This window comes from Drosophila teissieri, chromosome 3R (genome assembly GCF_016746235.2).
Source record: "Drosophila teissieri strain GT53w chromosome 3R, Prin_Dtei_1.1, whole genome shotgun sequence".
Lineage (NCBI taxonomy): Eukaryota > Metazoa > Arthropoda > Insecta > Diptera > Drosophilidae > Drosophila > Drosophila teissieri.
Window position 1 is genome coordinate 20,772,289 of NC_053032.1, and position 20,941 is coordinate 20,793,229.

The window sequence follows — 20,941 nt, forward strand, 5'->3', positions numbered from 1 at the left end:
TGAATTGTGAAATATATCTTTCGATTCCAGTGACGAAGTAACCAAAGTCCATGGAATGCTGGAGTGCGGCGTTATGACTTGGAATAAAAGAAAGTTTAACGTTTTATGGATCTAATCAGCGAGTTAGTAGAGGTCTAATATTAGTTTATGGAGGTAGTATTTTAAATTTCGTTATAATTTGATAACGCTTATGAAATACTTCCCTCCTCGGGCTTTCGAGATAACACGTTCTGCATTTCATGAAATTTCAGAGTCATGCGGCAGATATTCCCCGTGAAGTCCACTGGCGATCCCCCACTCGATCGTGATTTTTTTTTGTTTAAAATAGACATACATACCTCACATCGAGCACGTCTCGATCGCCAGACCGGCCTGGAAGCTCGTGCTCCGGAGGCCCCGGCGACTTTGACCACCAGCTGCCCACGTGCGCGCATAATCGCCAGACATCCAACTATTTCCAGTTTGCTATGCCTCTTCGCGGCGCTGACCCAAGCCATTTGGGGCCCAAAAGAAACTCAACCACTGGGTGATCACGTGAATAAAGTTCGCCAATCAATTAATGGCTTGTACGCCTACGAAACCGGAGTAAGAAACGTCTGGGCTTTGGCTGATTACCTCGTTAGGTGATAAGGTGTCGCTGGCAATTGCCTTCGTTTATCGCGAACTGGTGACACACGGACTCCAGCCGAGGGGAAAGTTACCGACTAGCGCCTAGAATAGGGGGGCTCGTCATGCGGACCACATGGCGGATGCGTGATCTGGCTGCTAGTGGTGGCGGCTTACGGGCTAAACCTCGAACTACTGGATTGCTGGGGTTTATTGACAGTCGATTCAAGTGTGTGCCAACTATATGCATTTGTTGACATTTTCCGATGGCGTCATTCCTCACAAGACACTGGCGGCACCCTGACCTCAACTCAACCCTTGGAAGTTAGACAGGAAACTCATACACCCAGAGAAATTACCCGGCACAATAATTTTAAATACGAATTTCCTTTATTTCATAAATTAATGAGCATACTGATAAAGTTTTAAACAAGCAAACTGCGTGTTCAACGTGCTATTTGCAAAATAAGATACAAACTCTTTGGATCGTTTTGCTTCGTACATTTATTTTTCGCAGTGCACCAAGTGGTTTCAACCTGAGAGCCGGTTACCTAATTTTTTCTCCAAATATGTTTGCGCTCGTTTTTTGTGCGAAATTTACGGCAGTCTGCGCTGGGCGTATTCCCCCGACCACGACGACTACACGTGACACACGACCGGGCATTTGGTGGTGGCCAGGCGGTCTTAGCCCCCAGGAGACCCCCACCCACCCTTTGGGGCGCCACAAGATCAAGGCGATTCCGCTTCCCGCGCACCGTGCAAATTCGTGGGCCTCATACATACTCGTACGTAGATAAAAAGTGCTCGTTGCCCGACAACGAAAGCGTAGGAATCGGATTGGGAATCGGCCCTCGAACCAGACACTACCAACGCTATCTATGCCCAAGCAGCGGACGGCGGCGTCGACGTCGTCCGGCGGAATGGTATTTAAGCGGGAAATGATTCGGTATGACAAATCAGAAGTGAAATAACTCAGCAACAGCGAGCAACAGGCTGCTAGCCGTTAAAAATAACTAACAACCAAGAAATAGCACAAGGTAAGAGAAAAGGGAGAATTCAATTCAGTCAAATATGTGGGGCAAATGCCGCGCCAAGAATTATAGTAAATCTATGCGACGATCATGCATTGACATCGTGGACTAATGCTCAGTTCCGGTTTTGCTTTCAGAACACGCCAAAAAACCCAATCAATTGAAGAAGATGGCCACCGCATCAGCACATTTGCCCATTCAGAAGCGCCGCCCGCATGAGCACGATGGCGAGCCCAGCTGCCAGGGTCTGGATGAGGTGAACCGCATGTTCCGCAACTACTGGGATCCCACGGCCTACTGGGTGTGCGATAAGCAGGGCACACGGGCTCGTCTCCAGCGCTGTCCGCAGTCGCAGCTGTACTCCGAGGAACTGGGACGCTGCGTCCACTATGCCGATTGGGCCTGGACGGATCCCAAGGAGCCGGCTGGCCGAGCCAAGATCAGTCAATCGGTGTCCACAAATTAGTGGTAGCTAATCGGCTAATCGTAATTTAATGCTAGTCTAAGACAACCAACCTCATTAGGCTTACGTCTATTTTTACAAAATACCTTTATTTTTAATAAGAAAATAAGAAAAAATCAGTACAAAATCAATAGTTGCTCGAGTTCAACAATTTAAGGGTATTGTTTACTTTTAACTTAGCTACATGGAATGCACTTGCGGTTGCAAAAAGGAATGGAATGTATATAGTGTTTAAGCAAAACAGAATTATATGTTAGTCTAAAACATATAAAGCGTTGCCCTTCGAGGTTCATCTGAGCTTGGCCCTCGGCTAGTCTGAATTTAGCTACATTTCGACTAAAATTAACTGGCCTCGACTGGCCTGAGTTGGGGCATGATAAATAAGAAACCTTTGAATATTCCCCAAAAATGGTTGAGATGTGGGAGGGAAAAGATAATAATCAGAATAGGTTTTGACTACGTAAAGAAACTAATCTCGCGCCTGGGAATATACCCGAAAACTTAGGAGAAAGCTAATGCGTTTGCGATCTTAGAGCTCCACATTGACGCCTTGCTTGTTGATGACCTTGAGCTTCTCCTTCTTAGGTGGCTGTGTGTCCGAGGGGATATCTTCCTCAACGGGCGCGGGTTTCTCAGGCACTGTGCGCTTGACTTTCGGCTTAGAGGGCGTTGGAGTAGTAGTAGTAGTTGGCTTAGGAGTAGTGGTGGTCGTTGTTGTAGTCGTAGATGGCTTAGTTGCCGGCGGCTTCGTAGCGGTTGGCTTAGGTGTAGTAGTCGTGGTGGTGGTAGTGGTCGTTGGCTTCTTGGTTGTCGTTGTGGTAGTGGGTTTTGGCGTCGTTGTCGTTGTGGTAGTGGGTTTCGGCGTGGTTGTAGTAGTTGTCGTTGTGGGCTTTGGAGTGGTGGTGGTGCTGGGAGCCGCCTTGGGTTTAGGAGTGGCTGTGTTGGGTGGAACACCAATGGACGCCTCCAAACCTTCGCCCTCGACGCGAACATTGCGCACCTTCAGCGTGGGCTGCTTGGCCTTTGGCGACTTCACGCGCGCTAGATACTGATTGGTGGGGGAGCCCAGGAACAAAAAGTCCTGGAACTCCAGGACGTGTGAAACCGTGGCGGCCGACTTGTCAAAACCATGCAGGGAGCCCACAATGTTGCCGTTCCAGTCCACACGCACGACAGTGCTACGCTTGGGCGCCAGAAAAGTGATGCTCTCCATGTGGCCCACGAAGTGAACGAATCGCTGCGAGAACTTGTTCGGATAGATGCTGTTTAGGTAGCGGAAGGGCAGCTCGAACAAAGCCAGCACGCGGGCCAGGAACAGGCGCACGCTGGGGAAGCGAGTGAACAGGGTGAAGCCGCTTGGATTCTCGCTATCCGCGCTCTGAACCAACGGCACCCATATGCCCTCGGCATCGGGCGTCAGGTTATCGGGCAAACCGGGCAGTCCGTCGACGAACACCTCGCTCTGACCGGCCTTTGCTCCCTTGAGGTAATACTTGGTCAGACGCAACGCTCCTGTCTCGGCTACCACGATGAAGTCCTCGTTGGGACTGAGGGCCAATCCGTTGGCGAAGACCAGTTCGTCCAGCAGCACCTCGCTAACATTCTTCGCGCGATTGTATTTGAAGAGACTGAAAGGTAGAAGAAAGTACAGGCCGTTAGAGTAACCATTGGACCCGATCAAGAAACCGGTTTGCGTTCGTCTCACAGTCATACATGTGTAACTTGTCCCTTAATTATAGGAATTAAGCTAGCTGAGGAAAGCGTGGAATCTTAATTGAGATTAATTAAGTGAATCCCTCGAGTCCGCTACAAACGTTATAAATAATCTAAAGTGGGTCACATCAAAATATTAATGAGGTTTTTAAAAAACTTCTTGAATACACAAATTCAATCTAACGAGGTCCTACTGTAGCTCTATTCCAAACAGCTATCACTTTGGAAACTAGCAATATTAGACAGTTACGCAAAAATATGCGATGAACTCACCGGCCGGAGGGGTTAGCAAAGCTGGCAAAGACGAGGTCTTCGATGGTGAAGTCCGACGAGGAGTCCGTCCAGTAGATGTCGCCCTGTTTGCTCACGGTCACGCCGTTGAAAATCTTGGCAGGGCGGTTGATGGACTTGCCGGCAAGTTCCTGAGCGGGGGAGACCAGCAGAGTCTTCTTGTTGGTGCCCAAGTCCACCTGCCACAGGCCGTAGTAGGCGTCGGCGATAATGAGGTTGTTGCCCTGCGTATCAAAGGACAGTCCCAGAGGACGGCCGCACCTGGACTCCTCGTAGATATCCTCTGCAAGGGGGTTTAGTATTATGAAATGTATTCCCTTGAATGGACTCGAAAATACCCACCACAGGGCTGGCCGATCTTGGTGACATGCGTGACATGGTTGGAGGTTAGCTTGATGACCTCACCGCCGTGGATGCCGGTGTAGATCTCGTTGTTGCGGGCTATCAGGCACTCTGGGCCGTAGACCCGCCCCTCCAGCAGTCGCTCCGCTCCCTCCAGGTGAAAGTTCGGTTCCAGAGCGCCCTTCAGCTCTTTGGGCGGGGTCACACTGTATGAATTGGGGATTTCTCCAAGGATTAGGGCGGGAATTACGTCAATAGAAGCGGGCGGCACTTACGAATAGTCCTTGAAGGGGAAGGTGGTGCGCGGCGGCAGACCGGGTATTAGGATGATGATGAGGAAGAAAATCATGAAGTTCATGATCCTCACACGCAGCGCGTACAGCAGGCCCATGATTGATTTCTTGTGCGTCCGCCGATCACAAATTATAGCCCGAAAACCCGCTTAATTTAAGCAATAACCCCGAAGAAAGCGACACGACGGCAAAGTTCAACAAGAAAAAAACGCAAAAGTCATCATCCGGACCGGTAGAGGTGGCCGAAATATCGATACAACTATCGTTCTCTGATTGAGCGTACCATCACTTACACTCTACTACAAGAAATTATACAATTTACGATTTTTAATTTTATGTTATTTCTGATGATAAAAGCTGGGAAACCACTTTTTTTTCTTGCTTTAATCTACATAATGTGCCGCATATATTTATAAATCATCACATGCTTTAAACCCGAGAATAGCATCTTAATAAATAAAAATAAAAATAATATTAATAAGCATAGTCCGTCGAAATACATCAGAACTAGGTACCTTAACTTCCCCTTATAGTCATTTACCACTTATATAATTAATATATTCCAATCTTATAAAAATACTAAATTTATAACTATCGCACAACGCTAATTGTGACCATCACATAGCTGAGGATTTCCTCGACACCCCACGACGGTCACACTATTGCTGGTGTTTTTGTTTTGGGAATTCCAAAACGTCGCAGTTGACGATGAGCGATAATAACAACGCGTTGGGCACCAAAGAAGACGTTTTCGGCATGGAGCACGACCAGGATCACAGCAACAAGCACTACTCGCGATGCAGCAGTGCGGGCAGCACTCACACTCCGAACTCCTCGGCGCACAATACAGGTGGGCGAACGCTGGTCAAGATCGGTCACGTTGGCGAAGAGTGTGGGGGCGGGGGCAGCTGATAAAGCAGTGGCATTGAATTACTCGCTATCAGCAGCATTTTATTACATTGTTCTGTGTCTGTGTCTCATGTTGCTATTCTGTATCGCAGACGACGACGACGATAGCGGCGATGCGCGCCATTCCACGGCCGCCAATTCCACGCTGAGTTACAAAGAGCGGAGAAGGGAGGCGCACACACAGGCGGAGCAGAAGCGGCGGGACGCCATCAAGAAGGGCTACGACAGCCTACAGGAATTGGTGCCACGCTGCCAGCCCAACGACTCCTCCGGCTACAAGCTCAGCAAGGCCCTGATCCTGCAGAAGTCCATCGAGTACATTGGCTACCTTAACCAACAGAAACTCAAGCAGGAGGACGAGGGATCGGCGCTACAGAAGGAGGTTACAGCGTTGCGGATCATTAAAAACGGCTACGAGAACATGCTGCAGCATCAGCAGGCGAATCCAGGGCCAGAGGAGGCACGCCTCACCGATGAAGCCAAGTTTAACGTGGTAAGTATATAGCTCCTTGCTCTTTGAAAATCTGTAAAATCACTCCCTCTCCGTAGTTCCAGGCCATCATGGAGGAAATGTTCGAGACATTTCAGCACATACCCATGGAGAACTTTAAGCAGCTGACCACCGGCATTATCCCCTGGCTGGAGGAGCACTGCAAGCCGCACATCCTGCGCAACATCCTCAGTCGCACGTTGCAGCAAATGGCGCAGGAGGCTCTGGAAAAACAGGAACTGCAGGCCATGGAGCAGGAGTCCGGCGAGGGTTTCAGCTGATCGCGCGGTTAGTTAATTTTCTCATTCGTTATTTTAGAAATCCCTGTTTGGTAGATACTTTCGTTACGTTTACTGCGTACAAACATTAAATGCGTCATTTGAATAGTTGTAAAAGCGTTGACAAGGAAATATGACTTTTTGGCTTAATGTAAGATTAGATAAAACTAGATTTGCTAATGTTAGCCGAGAGAATCGACGAGAGTCGCTTTATCCGTACTACCGAGGTGTCCAAGCAGTTCCAGCAGCACGTTCCGTGTGTACGGCTTGAAGCGACGAACTCGCTCCGTGACGTCAAGCGCTGTGAGCAGTTCTTCAAGGAATCCCTCCAGACGCCCCGCGCTCCACACATGACGCGCTTCATGCTTTAGTTTCAGCACGCCCGAAGTCAGAGTGTATATCAGTCCCTCGTAGAAATTCTCCTCCTCCAAATTCGCGGCTAACTTGGCGCTGGCCAGCAGCGCCGCCGGTAGATCGCAACGGAATTCGTGTGACCGCACAAAGCAGGTGGCCGCCAGTTGGCGGACCTGATCACATTTGTGCCGCAACAAACGCCAACTGAGTCGGCGGAAGCGAATTAGCAAGGGATTCGGCTCTTTGCCGCCCGATGTACGCAAGTGCTCGACCTTGGACAAGAAGGCCAGAAAGAGTATTATGGAGGACGTGACCTCCTGGCGATCACAGCACATCAGCATGTGCTCGCAAGCCTTGGGCAGCAAGCAGCCCAATTCGTCGTAGTCCAGCTCACTGGGTTCCCAAGCGGGACGTGTGTCAAACTCGGTAGCCTGGCGCTGTCCCACCAGCTTGCCCAGATTGGCGCCGAAAAGTTGAAGTGCCGCATTCGAAATGGTCCATTCGGGGTTGGTGATATGCTCCATGGCCACCAGTAGAATCTCATTGTAGTACTTGCTCATAGCAGGCCTCAGTTCAGTGTCGCGCACGAGAACGCAAAGGTAATGCAGTACCAATGCCTCCCAGCGATCGTGTTTGCTATCAAGGGCAACACTCTCCGCGGATCGATTTTCATTTAGCCTCTTAAGAATTTGCTGCACAGCGCGATGGAGCAGCAGACGCTGTCGCGGATTGTCGTTCTTCAGCACGTGGAGGAACATTATTGCGAAGCCGGCACCACGTCGCGTAGTGCTCACTTGACGGCTCTCAGTCAGCAGCTCCCGCTCTAGACAATCGTGTAGCATTTGGAAACCCGAGTCGCTGCTCTCCAAGCTACTTGTGATGGCACGAGTAAGTCTGCCAATGCTTAAGCCGGCCGCCTCTATGGCTCCTTTGTGCCGGCAGAGCGTCAAAACAGACACATTAATGTTGAGGCAACGACGCAGAGCCTCGGTGTTTGCTGCACTGGCAGAGGTTTGCAGCTGGGAACACCCAATGCTGGTGGCCAGATCGCAACAGCCCTATAGTAGGTAATATAATCAATTAGTGTATAAAGGTTTAGATTTCTATTTACTCACCTTCAATGTTAACCAGAAGCTCATCAGTAAGTACTTCCGACAAGCTTCTTCCTCGCCATCGGACTTGAAGGAGCTTTCGCTGACCAGCAACTGGAGACTCTCGTCCATGTCCTGAAAACTAGCTGCAGTGGCTGCATTTTCTTGGCGTCGAGCGTTGGCCACATTGAGGAACTTGAGAATGCCGCTAAGAATTCTCTCTAGCAATGGCAACAAGTCCTCCAGAGGCGTCTCCACTGCTAAGCCAGCCTTGACCACCTCGTCCAATGCGCAGAGATAGCCAAAGAGATGTCCTTCACTCTTGGCAGTCTGCAAAGGATCTTCGAAAAACGGATCTAATTTGCCGGTAAGCTGCTTCAGGCACTCATCAAATATCTTTGGTCCAGCCTGATCTTTAGTAACCGCCAATTGTGCGTAGAGGGAAACCAAGGAGCATTCATCCATATCAGACGTGTGACACAGCTCGAAGCAACGCTCCACACACTTTTCACTGTCCACATGGCCCATCTGAATAAGCAGGGACACCGTCAAGTCCAAAGCATCATCGAAACCTTGTGGATTGTTCAGGGTATCGAAGAGCTGTAGCGCCATTTCCTTTGGTCGAAAGACGCCGTGCTCCAGGAGAAAAATTCCCATTCGCTGATTCTGTTGGGGACTGCACATTTTGGCATTTTTTGCGACTTGTTCCGCATATAGCGACCGATTTAGGATTTCCAGCAACTTGAGGGCAAAGATCTTGGGTTGATAAACCTCGCTATGGATGTCCCGCTCAATCAAATGCTGAAGATGTGAGAAGAATCGCTTGATATTCTGAGCCAATGCATGACCACCCACTCCGCTGTCCGCTTTGAGCACCTTATGAAAGTGCTTGGCCGTGTGGTTGATAATCGTGGGCATCTTACCCAGCATCGTGTTCCGGAACTCTGAGCTTTCCAGACAGCGATGTCGCTCTACGAAGCTGTGAAAGAAATCCAGACAGTCCTCGACGGCAAAGTTTCCCAGATTGTCAACCAGAAAACGAAAGATCAATAGCTGCGCCTCCGTCTCCATCTGGCTGCAGTTGGTCAACAGTTCTGTGCTGATTTTGAAGAAATGTAGCTTGGAGGTGGCATATATCTCCTTGGCGAACATGCTAAAGATCAGAATCAGACGCAATTGATCGCCCGGCGACCTTACCTCCTCGGAGGCCAGAAACTCCACAATCTGAGGATTTGCTTGCAGCAGTTCAAACAACTCCTCTCGCTGTTGGATGCGCAGAAACCACTGTGAATGAAAGTTCTGTATCTCGGCCACACTTCCGTTAAGCAGCAGCTCCACACTCGCGGCAAGTAGTGCCGGGGAGCGCTGGTTGCTCAAGCTTTTCACGGGATATTGACTGGCTGCCCGAAGTCCCTTATAACTCAAGCTGAGCCTCAGGCCATTGAAGAACTCCTCTTCGCTTTGATTAGTGGCCGCCAAGAGATCAGGCAGGGAATGCGAGTTGAGGGCACCGCTCAGCAGATAGTACTTGTTGCGATTAGTCCATGGCCAGAACTCCACAATCAAGCGGAAGTAGGAGAAAGCTCTTTCTGGCTGTTTGCAGCAGTGGTTGTACAGCGTCAGCGTTTCCTCACGGGATCCCGTTTGCGTCTGGCGTTGCAGGCAGTGATAGAAGTGCTCCAGCTTCAGCGGAAGGAGTTGGAGCTTGGGGAACTTTTTTACCAGCAAGTTTGTGGCCTTGAGCACGGCCATCAGGCTGGGATTGTTCCGCTGCAGAGCCTCAATTATGGCAGTGGTGCATTTTTCCTCCAGCAGCGCAGCATCCAGACGCTTCCAGTGATCCGTAAGCAGAATGGATTGGAGCATCAAAAAGGCAGTAGGCTGCTCGCTGGTCAAACGCTGGAAAAGATTCTCGAAGTGCGTGTCCTGCAACTCGTACTTGTGCACTATGTGGTAGTACACCCGGAAGCTGATATTCAGGGCGGCTTGGTTGGCACCGCTGCACGTGTCCGCCTGCGACGCCTCATCCTCCTCCGTCTGGATTCGCTGGGCCAGCTGCAGGGCGGCATCCTCCGGGCGGACATCTCCCAGGCCCTGGAAAGCACACAATCTGTTAGAGCTCAGTCCCCGCGATGTACTCAATTCACCTGCAGGTAGACGAGGCAATCGCTGGGTCCGATTTTCGGCCGTTTTCCCGGAGACTCCGACATGCCCAAACTCAATTCTCGCGAGGGGCGCAGAACTTTCGTTTTACCCCAACCAGGGCTCCACAAAAAACCACCCGCTGAGCGGCGATAAACGCGCAGTAATCGATAAGACTTCGTTATCAAAAAACTTGAAACGCCCAACCGTTATTGATTAGATATTAAGTTACTAATTAATGTATAATATTTATCAGTTATACCGGTACCAAGTTATCCTGTACGAGACTCAGTTTGTATTTTTTATTTTGCTCTCATTTCGTGAGGGTTGTAAGTATGGTTGCATGGCTTTACTAGGTACAGGGTACGGGGTGCGGGAATTTAGGTACACGATTCTGATACGACATTTTGGTACAAATATTTATTGGCGGTATTCAAAAAGATATCAGATATTATAATTATCTTATATATTTATATCTTGTATTAGATGTTACTAAATATGTTTTAAAATAAAAGATTTCAGAATAAAAAGGTTGCGTCTCATAAAAAAACGAGCAGCTGTTTGATACGGCCGATATAATAGATTCGATAGCAGAAATTTGCAAAACTTACATGTAAGTTCAAAAGTCTTCTTGGCAACCAACGTTTGTCCGGTAAACAAAAAAAAAACATATAAAAAGTAGAAATTGCGAACCGGAAAAAAAGAAAAGACCTAAAGGCCAATTGATCGACTCTTTATTTTTGCAAGTGAGTGCTTTCTACAAATTTGTTTCATTTAACTGAACTATGTATGTATAAATTCAAAGTTCGATATGATAAGAAAATGCATGTGTTTGCGCTCTTTGATTCATTGCTTGCAAGGTTTGCATCGCGTTTTATTTATTCATTTACATGAAATTCAGATAAAACGTGTGGATTTTCCGAGAACTGGTGCAATGCGTAATTAAGGCAAAAAAGAGGTTTTCCGCATTTTTCCAGCGCCGCTGCTGCTCATCCATAGAGGTTGCACTCGAGTTCAAGTTTCCTGTTCTGGCTCCGCTCCGAGCTCGAAAAACTCCAGCTTCCCCGCAACCCATCTTTTCGGTCCGCCCAATACTTGTAAATCTAGTTTCAACTTCAGCACATGGCTTTCAGATACGATACGAGATACAACCTATTATTCGCATTCTCGGCATCTGCCACCCCGAAAACTTCAAGGAAGCTCGGCTGAATGGGATTTTTTTGAACAAGTATTCAGCAGGTCGTTTATATACTCAATTACAGATATGTACATAATAGAAACGTCTTATTCCGCAAAGGGGTAGTTTCTCACCTGTAACAAGGATTCACGAAACATTATTTACCACACAGCTTGGCAGAAGTTTGGTTTCATACTGAGAATCCGATTTACAGTAGGCTCCCGTCGACGAGAACCTGAAATCGAATACTTAAACGGCCCGGCCCACGGAAATTTGATATCTTGGCTATTACACAAAAAAAGCAAGTTATTACAGTCGGGAGCGATTATCTGCGTTCACATTGCTCAGACTACAGTGCGCACCAAAAGTAATCTCCCACAAGAACTTTAAAAGGGTATAGGAAAATCAGAAATATAGTGAATTTGGTTTAGTTTTAATACTATTGAATTTATTTCAATACTCTGAAACGCAAAAAAAAATAAATAGGTTTTTAAGCGCAGTTGTCAAACTGGTTTAAAGTTGTATCAAAATTTACGCAGCCCCAAAGTTTCGAACCTTCAAGCTTAATAACTTATTCTGCATTATTGGATATGAAGATAAAGATTAGAGATAGTCTGAAACTTTCCGCTCGTGTCTTCTTCATTTCACGGTGAATGGCAGTGGACGAGCGGAAAACAGAACTTGAAAAATCATTATACTCGATTTCAACATGTGTATATATGTACATCAAAACTGTAGCTTTTTTGCAGTTTTATATGCAGTGTGTGTGCGTGTATGTGTGTGTGTGCGCGCGAACCCATAAATTTATATATTCCCCGAAATAACCCCGTTCTTAAAAAAAGAGCGGAATAAAAACGTAAATGGCAGCGAAAGAAGAAAAGGCAAAATAAAAAATAATAGGCAACTGTCTCTCCGGCAATCTCTCGCAATCTCAAAAACAACTAGCGACCATAACCATTATTTGTACCTTCCGAATACGAATACGAATACAAGTACGAACACGAATATATAACGTCGTAGCGCACACGCACACAAGCGCAGGTGGCCGTGTATATAGTTGGGTTTTTGTAGGCCCGTTCGTCGCTTTTTCGAGTTTTAAAAATTAGTATTGAAATCGTCGTTAACGGCGACGGTTTGCCTCAGTTGTGACGCTTGAAAACGGCTCGTATTTTCCACTCTCTCGCCGCTCTCTTCGCTGGTAAGTGTGTGTGTGCGGTGAGCGTGTGCGTGCGTGTGCCTTGTGTGTCGGTGTGCAAGGTGTTGCTCTGCTTGGGAAATAAATAGTTCAAGTCGAATTATTTGAAACTTATTGGCAGGCATGTGCATTAAGTTATCAACCATTGCCATTCGCCGATTAGCGAAAAATGCCACACACAAAATATCACTTGTCAATGGATGTTATTCACTATGGATGAAAGTTACGTTCTGTTTCTTTTTCTTGAAAAATTCTCAACTGCACATAACAAGCGTAAATTCGTGAGCTCCCTCCGTCGGTGTGCATGTGTGTGTGGGTGAGCCGAGCGAGAGCGAGAGAAAAAAAATTAGTTTGCTCTCTCAGTGGCTCTCGCCAGCCCGCACACCACCCCCCGCTACATCTATCAGCTTATTATCGTATCTTTTTCATTACAGTGCTCTGCAGGCGATTTAAATTAAGTTGGCAATTACATTTCCGCCTCGGTATTCTGTGGTCAGTGTGCAAGTTCGGAATTAGTTGGTTAACTGGGGCTGCTAAGACAGACTCTGCCCTTCAGCACACTTCAAGTGATATATCACTTTGAAAGCAAATGTTCGAACTACCCCCAACCACTGTGCGAATCTTGAGTCGTCGTTGCTGGAAAAATACTCAAAATTTGAGATTCAATTCTAGTTTCAACCCGCCACTATGAAACTTTATATGTAACTTCCACGCTTTCATTCATATTCGTTGTTCTGTACTGGCGTATCATCCTCCGAATTGTACGATGCGTAATCGCTTCTTAAAATTTGTATTTCTACGCTTTATTCGGTATTCGGCGCTATCTTGTTTACTTGCATTTGGAAATCACTATCTCGAAAATGTTCTGTTATTGAGTGTGTTCCACTTGCCACTTTGTCGCAGTGTATCTGTGTGCGGGAGAGTTCGTTTTTTACGTTCGCTTTTTGTGCAGCCATTATTCGTTTTGAAATAATCAAAATCGATAAAAATTATATATATATATATATACAAGTTTCCTCGCTTTAGATTTGTAAGCTCTTTTCGTGCATTTATTTGGCTACGGTGAGCGTGTCGGTGAGCTGCCACCTTTGATGGGTTTCGATTTCGGTTTGTTTTCGGTTTGGTTTCGGAATGTGTTAAACAGTTGGAAACACGTCAACTTAACACAAACAAATGTGTATATGCCAGTAAATATCGAGTTGGTGGTGGATTCTGAAGACGAATGCCGAAAACCGAAAGATAACCGAATCCACGATTGTCTGACTTTTGACACAAAAAGTCCAAAACTGGATTTTTTCGTTGGCACATAGCCAGCATATTTTTTTTAACCATCTGCCAAGTGAATTTCGGGTGGGTTATAGTATCTGTACATATCAAACGGAATCCGATTTGGTGATTAAGAAATTAAATTCCGAATCAAGTTTTCCTGCAGTGAATCACCTGTTCATAATATCTGTGATTTATGTAACATCATAGATGTGATTTTGAAATGAATCGTAGCATACTTTTAGAGTACCAAAAAATATAATTCGACTGCAAAAACAAAATCAAACTTATAGTAAGTTTTAGGCATACAACGCCAACTATACATATATGCCTGATTTTGCATTTGTTGCACTTCACATATTGTGCTTTAACATTCCTATTGACTGACAAGGTGTTCATAGTCTAAACCAGAATTTTCAAGTTTTCCAAAACTGGTTATGACTTCAGGTGTCAAATCAATATTTCGTGGTTCTCAAAAACTATTTTCAAAACTAATATTGAAATATTTTCTCGCTTGTTTTTCAACAGCTTTGGCGATTTTGGAACTTAATCAAAGGGTGAACGCCCAGAGCCACATCCATGTTAATGCCACGCTATTTGGATAGCTCCTCGTCGTCTGGCAGCCACGGAGCTGCAGGAGCGACCAGCAGCTCCTCCTCTCCGCCGACGACGGTGGCCGCTCACACGAAGATGCGGCTGCTGAGCAAAGTGGAGCACAACATGCGTCAGAGCCAAGGTCACATCCAGAGCAACCCGAGCGGCCAGGACATCAACCACCTTCTGCACACGGCCTCCACGGGCAACGGCGTGGTGGACGATGTCGACGGACTGCTGACGCCCATGCGCATTAAGGCGCACATGTCGCCACCCTATTCCGCCGGCAGTTCCGTCAAGAGCGACTCCCTCAGCTTTAGCTCTCGGCCGGAACGCAACCTGTGGAGCCGGGCCGAAATGCTAGAGATGCTAAGCATTATGCAGAACCTAAACGCCCTGGAGCAGCTAAACGACCGGAACATGAAGAGCGAGCAGGTCTTCCGCCAGATTGAGGAGGTGATGCGCAGCAAGGGCTACGTGAAGAAGTCCAGCATCCAGATCTGGACAAAGTGGAAGTTCCTCAAGTCCACGTACAACACAACAACGCGTCATGGTACAGGAGTGCCCAAGGTGGTGCCGGAGGAGGTTTACCGCGTGCTCTGCCGTATGCTGAGCGACTCAAATCAAGGCGGCGGCAGCAGCAATGTCAACGGCAGCCTGAGTGAATGCGGAAATTCGATGGACAGTTCCAAGACGGCGGGTGATGATAACAAGGAGGATATTCTTGGAGTGGAGCATCCCATATTTGGCTTCCGACTTGGACCCATAAAACCAGAGCCAATTGATACAGGTGAGTGAGGAGATTGTCAAAAATGAATGTTTTTCTAGATTCCCATAACTAGAAAATAGAAATGTGATTTTTGATGACGTACCTCTCGATGTTTGCAGGCTATGAAACGACCGAAAAGCATGATATGGTGTCCGAACCCGATATGGAGTCCTTCGACTACGAGGCTGGAAGTTCCCATGCCGATCTTGGCGACCAGGAGGATGTTCCCCACATGCCGTTTATAGTGTCCGTTAAACATGAACCCGACATGGATCTGGGCATGGACACCACCAACACACCGCCGCCCACTGCGCCAGCCTCACCCTCGCCGCCACCAGTAACTCTGGATGAGACCGACGATGAGAGCGTCTACTCATCCACGCCGGTGGCACCGCCTCCGCTGCGTGTGGCCTCCTTTGCCAAGGACGAGGTTCGACGACCCACTCACGGCATCCTACAAATCGACCGCCCGCCACCAACGCTCACCAAGATGGGGCAGCAACAATCCAGTCCGGGGCAGATGAGCCGATCTGTGCCGCTCCAAAGCACTAGCAGCATCAACTTTGTCCACCCACACAGCAAGTTAATGCTGCCCCGGAAGCAGAATCCGAATAGCAGTCAATCCGGGCTGCGTCTGCCCAGGGATATCAGTGTCCAGCCGACTGGAATGCGCATGAAGACGGTGCCAATGAGAGATACGGGCTACTCGCTGCGTCCGGAGCGGATGATTCCCGACATCGATCAGTCCGTGTCCAGTCCACCGCAGTCGCCGTCCACAATGGCCAGTCTCTTGGGCCGCGGACCGCCACCCAAGTATCCGATGGCTGGGCAACAAGCAGGTGCTTCTACCAGTAGACAGGCTCACATGATGTCTTCCCACCAGTTGACTCCGCTGCAGCACCAACAGCTCCAGCCGCGAAAGCGTCGATTGGGCCAAAGTCCGGTGATGGGCATGCCTGTGCCGGTAAAACTGCAGCGCAGCAGCAATATGTACGGTTCAGCTCCGAAAGACATCCGATCTCACCCTGCGATTGGTGAGGAAAACAAAAAGAAGACCAGCGAAGAGGACACCAAGCAGCGCAGGAAGCGTCAGGACGAGTTGTTGGCCAAAGAACTCAGCCAACTTGCTTCTGCCATGCGCACCGCACAGAAGGAGATGTTGCAGGACTTCTTCCTGCAGCAAAAGGAGATCGCACGGCGGGAGCACGAGTTCCAGATGAAGCAGGACTCGTTAGTAATGCGGACGTTGCGCAAACAAACAGATGCGTTGTTAAGAACCGCCAACGAGCTGGTCAGTGGAATTTCCGAGGCAGCTAAAATGGAACCCGACGATAAGAACGGTGTCATTCCCGAAACTCAGATGCCGTTCGAGCCAGAAACCGAACTTCAAACTCCGGAGAGCGAGGAGGATAATGAAGATGGAGAAGGGGATGCTGATGATGATGTGCAGGAAACTATGGGAGAGCCAGAAGATGAAGACAATGAAGATGATGATTATGAGCACGATGAGGATGAGGATGACGATGACGATGGTGACGACGACGAGAACATGGCCAATGACAGCGACCTAGAAATGTCCACTCTAGCCATGTCCGAGGGCTCCAACAATGTTGAAATCATTAGCGGAGAGCAGTAGATGGCTTTTTCCCAACTTCCTAACACATCTCCAAGTATTACCCCAAAAAGACAAACACCATTGTTAATACCGATTCATTCCAATCGCATTCCTTAAGCTATATATACTATATATATATATATATATATTCCTAGAGCCAGATCCGCGCATTGTTAAAAGACTTGATTATATTTAAGCATTAATACATAAATGAAACCTAAAGTAAATTAAAATGTATTTATTGTTCATCGACCGTCTATGCCCCAAAGTGCTGTAAAGTTATTGAAACCACAAAATACTTAGGTAACCATATGATATATATCAAAATATATATGTACCTTGTACAATAACAGAAAGTGAGAATTTTTTTCGGGAATCCGGAAGTGGGCTTGTAATCATTAGTTTACAAAATATTCATGTGATACGATTTGATATGAATGCAGTTTAAAAAAAACACAACTTTTAATAATACATTTAAATTTCCTACCAAGAAATTTATTAAATAGTATTGCATTAGTTTGGGAAACAAATAAGAATTTACAACTAAACAAAATCGAAAAAGTAGAAGAGCGCCCTAAAGTTACGAAAAATCAATCTTACCGCCTAGAGTTTGCAAACATTTGTTATAAACCGAAAATCAAATAATACTAGTATAAAATGACAATCTGCGAGTGCACTAAATTAGGTAATGCCCGTTTTGTGTGCTGTGCCTGCCTGTCCTATGGATTAGTGTACTTCTACTCTCTGCTGATTAGCACGATCCGTAAACGCCTAAAGCAAAGTGTTAGCAGCTAGTGTTTATTTTACAATTACCATTACGACCCCGAGACCCCGCGATACCGTGCCCATGCCCCTCCTAATGTCCGGCACTTAGTCGGGCCGGTAAATGGGCGTTTTGGGTATAAATTCAATTAAAATAACATACTCCATCATGGAATTGGAATCACATTGTTGCTTATGCAGTCGCCAGTGCAGGCCCAGCTTATGATATAGATGATTATTCTCCCATTCGAACAGCTTGTCCAGTGTGAGTTGTGTCTGCAAAAGTGAAGCGTTTAAGATAGAATTCTAACAAATCTACTAGATTTATCTTAGGCTTACGCGTTTGCTGAGACAGACGACAGGCCAGAGGGAACAACCGAGCGTGCAGCAACAGCAGACGCAGCCGCAGAAGAGCCATTTGACGTTGACGGGCAGGGATTTCTTCAGCACTCCGTTGATCCGGCCCACCGTCGCCTTGAACTCCTCGGGAGCCACTCGCGACAGCAGACCGCAGGGAAACTCCGCGTTGAAGCGGTTGCTCAGCCCAAACCTGCAAGTAAGCATGTGAGAAAGTTTGAATTGGTGTGGTAATGCACTATTCTGCCCTGACTCATCACTTATGCAACCTTCCCGTAATTGACTGCTGGGCAGCAAAGCCGCCTTCCCCCCCCAAAAATTAGGTCAAGCGGTATCAATAGCAATGCAGGGCCTAGATCGAAATTAGGTGGCGGTAACCTTGAACTACTTTTTTAAATAGGTTCATGCAGAACATATAGCAATCAATGCTAATAACATACACCAATGGTCGAATCACTAATTCGTTATTTTTTTCTGTATAACTTTACATTTTTGTCGACAAGAGAAATTATTCAAAGTATGGTTTCAAGGGCCACATTTGTAGATAAATAAAAAAAAAGAATCTCTGTGGCATCCTATCCTTTAATAAATGAAATAATTGGGTTATTCCCTCACTGCGTATTACTATGGCTCTTCCGCTATTACTTTGCCCGCAAGTGTGTGATCCACCATTGACATGTGTGAAGTGCTGATAATGTTATTGTCTTTCTGAATGGGGTTACACTCCTAACTACACCAGCTATCTGGTTTCCCGCTTATCACTCGTGTATAGACCCACTTACACCGTCATGTTGCCAGCGCCGCGTATGATGATAGGCTCCTGGACCGGCGCCACTGTTTGGTCCTGGAAGTGCTCCAGCTCGTCCAGCTGCTCATCCTCGTAGATGGCGTCAAAGTCGGAGAAGGACATGGTTGGCCGTGCTTATGGATCTTGTGCCTGTTATGAAGGGCTGATGGGTTGATGCGGCGAGAACGGGTGACTAGGTGACCAGGGGGAACAGAGAAGAGCAGCGGACGCTCCAGCTGTGCCGAGAGGGAGGTCAAAACATGTTGCTGTCTGCCGTTGCTGGCGGGGATCTGGGTGTTCCTTTAGAGCTGTCCTTCAATCGCAGATTGACACTGCTGCTTCCGCCATAAAACGTCGACGTCTGTCGCGCTTTCCAGTGATGCGATTATGACGTCTGGCCTCCTCTGTTGACGCAAATGTGTGGGCGGAGCGGGTGGCGGTTGGCGGGGCGTTGGTGGGTGGCATTCAAAATAAAGTGCATATTAAAAAACAATAAATGCAACGCGTGTGCGTGCGTGTGTGTGTGGGGGGTGTTTCACAACACTGGCCGCTGTGTGCACTTTGTTGTTGCTTTTTCTACAAGATAGAGCGGGAGGGGAAGAGATTCCAAATACAAAGGAAGGCCAGATAAATGTTTGCGTTCCATTAATAGCCACTAAAGTTGGAATTTCCCACTCAAACAAACATCATTAAAAGCAAAACCACAACGTAAATGTTTTGTTTTCCCCCACACCACTCACAGAGCACCAAATCACACACACACACACACCTTGCAGCGTATTTCGCAATCACTTTTCTTCCACGTTGGGTTATTTTGGTGTAAGCACGATCGGTTTTCTAGTTTTTCCTGTAGCTTGGGACTGTTTTCGATTAATTCCGAGCAGAGACTACGACTTATACACGCTTTCTACGTTTTCCGAATACGAAAATTCACTGCTCAATTTGTTGTTGCACGACCACGACGAACAGCTGGCCGACCAGGGATGCCAGGCTGTTGCGTTGGTGGCAGCTCAAAATTTTCAAATAAAATGTACACAGGTGTTTTTTTTAATTATGGCTAATATTTATATAAATAAATACATTTTATAATTTAATAAAAATTACACTATGTTGTAAGTTATGCAATTTGAACACGGCTATTTTGTTTAACAACCTTCAAAGGCAGCTGGCTTAGCAGTGTTGCCAGCCCGATTCCCTTTTCAAATCCTTTAATTGCGATGGGGTAATATTGATTTATTAATTATCTATATAAATTAATTACTTTTATGTATAAAATACATAGCGCGCCATAAGCTTAAGCCTAAACAAATACAAATTCGACAATTGGGCAACTGAAATAACATTGCAATAGCTTAATTACGAGTGTTACAGATTAAAATATACATATGTAGCTCTAGCGTGAACGAGAAGGCATATTTGAGAAGGTTTTTGGTTTCCAGTACCGGTGGGTCGATGGACTTCAGAAGATTACTTCTTTTTGGCCGCACTGGGACTGGTGGACTGGAACACCGATGAGGCTGACATCAGGTTCTCGATGTACTGGCCGAGCACCTGGTTCTCGGAGCGCAGCTTGAGATTTTCCTCCTTAACGGAATCGACGCGTTGCGACAGATCGTCCAGGGTGTTCTGCAGCTCCAGGACCTGTGTGATGAGGCGGGCCTTCTCCTCCCTATCGTCCTGGGCCATTTCCATGGCCTCCAGCGAATTGTGCGATGAATCTGGCGTAGAACTCCGGTTGGTGAACGAGGAGCGCAAGGAGTCCATGGACCTCCCACTGGGCATTCGTCCCGTCGCCGGTGGCTCGTCGTCCGGAATGACCACTGTGTTTTTGGGGCGGATTAGCAAATGATAACATCATCACTTGGGACTCCACCCACTCCCTTCGGATTTCACTCACCCTGTGGATCCTCGTCCATGTTGGGAATGCTGTCGTCATTGTTTAACAGGGACATGGCTGGCAGTGTTCAAGAGTACTCTTTATTCTTTTAAACTTTAACTCTAATAACTTTTGCTAAATTTCTCTTAACAATTGACACGAAAAATAAAACTACCCTTTGTGAAGTTGAGCAACACTAGCTGCTGGCGCTGCCGTTGTTTAGTATGCGCGGCATTTTCCAATACTAGCAGAACTTTAAAGCGAAGAAGAAGCAGCTGCATTTTGTAATCTGTTAACAATTGTTTTAGATAAAAATGCTAAGTTAATGTGCGGTTTAAAATATCTGCATCTATTCAGTAAGCAAACACTTTTCGTTTTAAGTGTACCGAGAAAGTAAGCCGCTTTTCTGAATATTGGGGCCATTTCCGTATTAAGTTGTTTTAAAATATAAGGCCTTTGTAAAGCCAGCTTATGATATTCACTTAAGCTTTTAAGAGAGCTAAATACCGCGTTTCCAAGACAGTTCGCACAAGACTTGGA

General features: G+C 46.9%; 7 protein-coding genes across 8 annotated transcripts; 3 read left to right on the plus strand and 4 right to left on the minus strand.

Annotated features, from left to right (window-relative positions):
* Positions 1-1,498: 1,498 nt before the first annotated feature.
* LOC122619382 lies at positions 1,499-2,233 on the plus strand. Its single transcript, XM_043796285.1, has 2 exons — positions 1,499-1,643; positions 1,775-2,233. Exon 2 carries the CDS (start codon positions 1,807-1,809, stop codon positions 2,101-2,103), a length of 297 nt encoding a protein of 98 aa, XP_043652220.1. The 5' UTR covers positions 1,499-1,643; positions 1,775-1,806; the 3' UTR covers positions 2,104-2,233.
* On the minus strand, positions 2,171-4,953 carry LOC122619381 (adipocyte plasma membrane-associated protein). The gene is made up of 4 exons (XM_043796284.1): positions 4,722-4,953; positions 4,447-4,652; positions 4,087-4,387; positions 2,171-3,728 (listed from the first exon to the last, which is right to left on the minus strand). The coding sequence occupies exons 1-4, from the start codon at positions 4,835-4,837 to the stop codon at positions 2,630-2,632; spliced, it is 1,722 nt and encodes a 573-aa protein (XP_043652219.1). The 5' UTR covers positions 4,838-4,953; the 3' UTR covers positions 2,171-2,629.
* A 439-nt stretch (positions 4,954-5,392) lies between these two features.
* LOC122622341 (max-like protein X) lies at positions 5,393-6,533 on the plus strand. Its single transcript, XM_043800726.1, has 3 exons — positions 5,393-5,589; positions 5,741-6,141; positions 6,198-6,533. Exons 1-3 carry the CDS (start codon positions 5,448-5,450, stop codon positions 6,417-6,419), a joined length of 765 nt encoding a protein of 254 aa, XP_043656661.1. The 5' UTR covers positions 5,393-5,447; the 3' UTR covers positions 6,420-6,533.
* Positions 6,475-10,283, minus strand: LOC122622339. Its single transcript, XM_043800724.1, has 3 exons — positions 10,009-10,283; positions 7,886-9,955; positions 6,475-7,828 (listed from the first exon to the last, which is right to left on the minus strand). Exons 1-3 carry the CDS (start codon positions 10,069-10,071, stop codon positions 6,599-6,601), a joined length of 3,363 nt encoding a protein of 1,120 aa, XP_043656659.1. The 5' UTR covers positions 10,072-10,283; the 3' UTR covers positions 6,475-6,598.
* A 2,001-nt stretch (positions 10,284-12,284) lies between these two features.
* LOC122622340 (PH and SEC7 domain-containing protein) lies at positions 12,285-16,975 on the plus strand. The gene is made up of 3 exons (XM_043800725.1): positions 12,285-12,378; positions 14,170-15,025; positions 15,124-16,975. Exons 2-3 carry the CDS (start codon positions 14,221-14,223, stop codon positions 16,638-16,640), a joined length of 2,322 nt encoding a protein of 773 aa, XP_043656660.1. The 5' UTR covers positions 12,285-12,378; positions 14,170-14,220; the 3' UTR covers positions 16,641-16,975.
* A 104-nt stretch (positions 16,976-17,079) lies between these two features.
* On the minus strand, positions 17,080-19,513 carry LOC122622342 (cysteine-rich hydrophobic domain-containing protein 2). 2 transcript variants are annotated; one of them, XM_043800728.1, is made up of 4 exons: positions 19,318-19,513; positions 18,521-18,929; positions 17,721-17,931; positions 17,080-17,657 (listed from the first exon to the last, which is right to left on the minus strand). In XM_043800728.1, the coding sequence occupies exons 2-4, from the start codon at positions 18,646-18,648 to the stop codon at positions 17,490-17,492; spliced, it is 507 nt and encodes a 168-aa protein (XP_043656663.1). In that variant the 5' UTR covers positions 18,649-18,929; positions 19,318-19,513; the 3' UTR covers positions 17,080-17,489. The 2 variants fall into 2 exon arrangements, with proteins under 2 accessions (XP_043656663.1, XP_043656662.1); XM_043800727.1 differs by having other exon boundaries at positions 19,295-19,513.
* Positions 19,514-19,741: 228 nt separating this feature from the next.
* Positions 19,742-20,614, minus strand: LOC122622343 (short coiled-coil protein B). Its single transcript, XM_043800729.1, has 2 exons — positions 20,423-20,614; positions 19,742-20,345 (listed from the first exon to the last, which is right to left on the minus strand). Exons 1-2 carry the CDS (start codon positions 20,475-20,477, stop codon positions 19,993-19,995), a joined length of 408 nt encoding a protein of 135 aa, XP_043656664.1. The 5' UTR covers positions 20,478-20,614; the 3' UTR covers positions 19,742-19,992.
* Between the last annotated feature and the right edge of the window lie 327 nt (positions 20,615-20,941).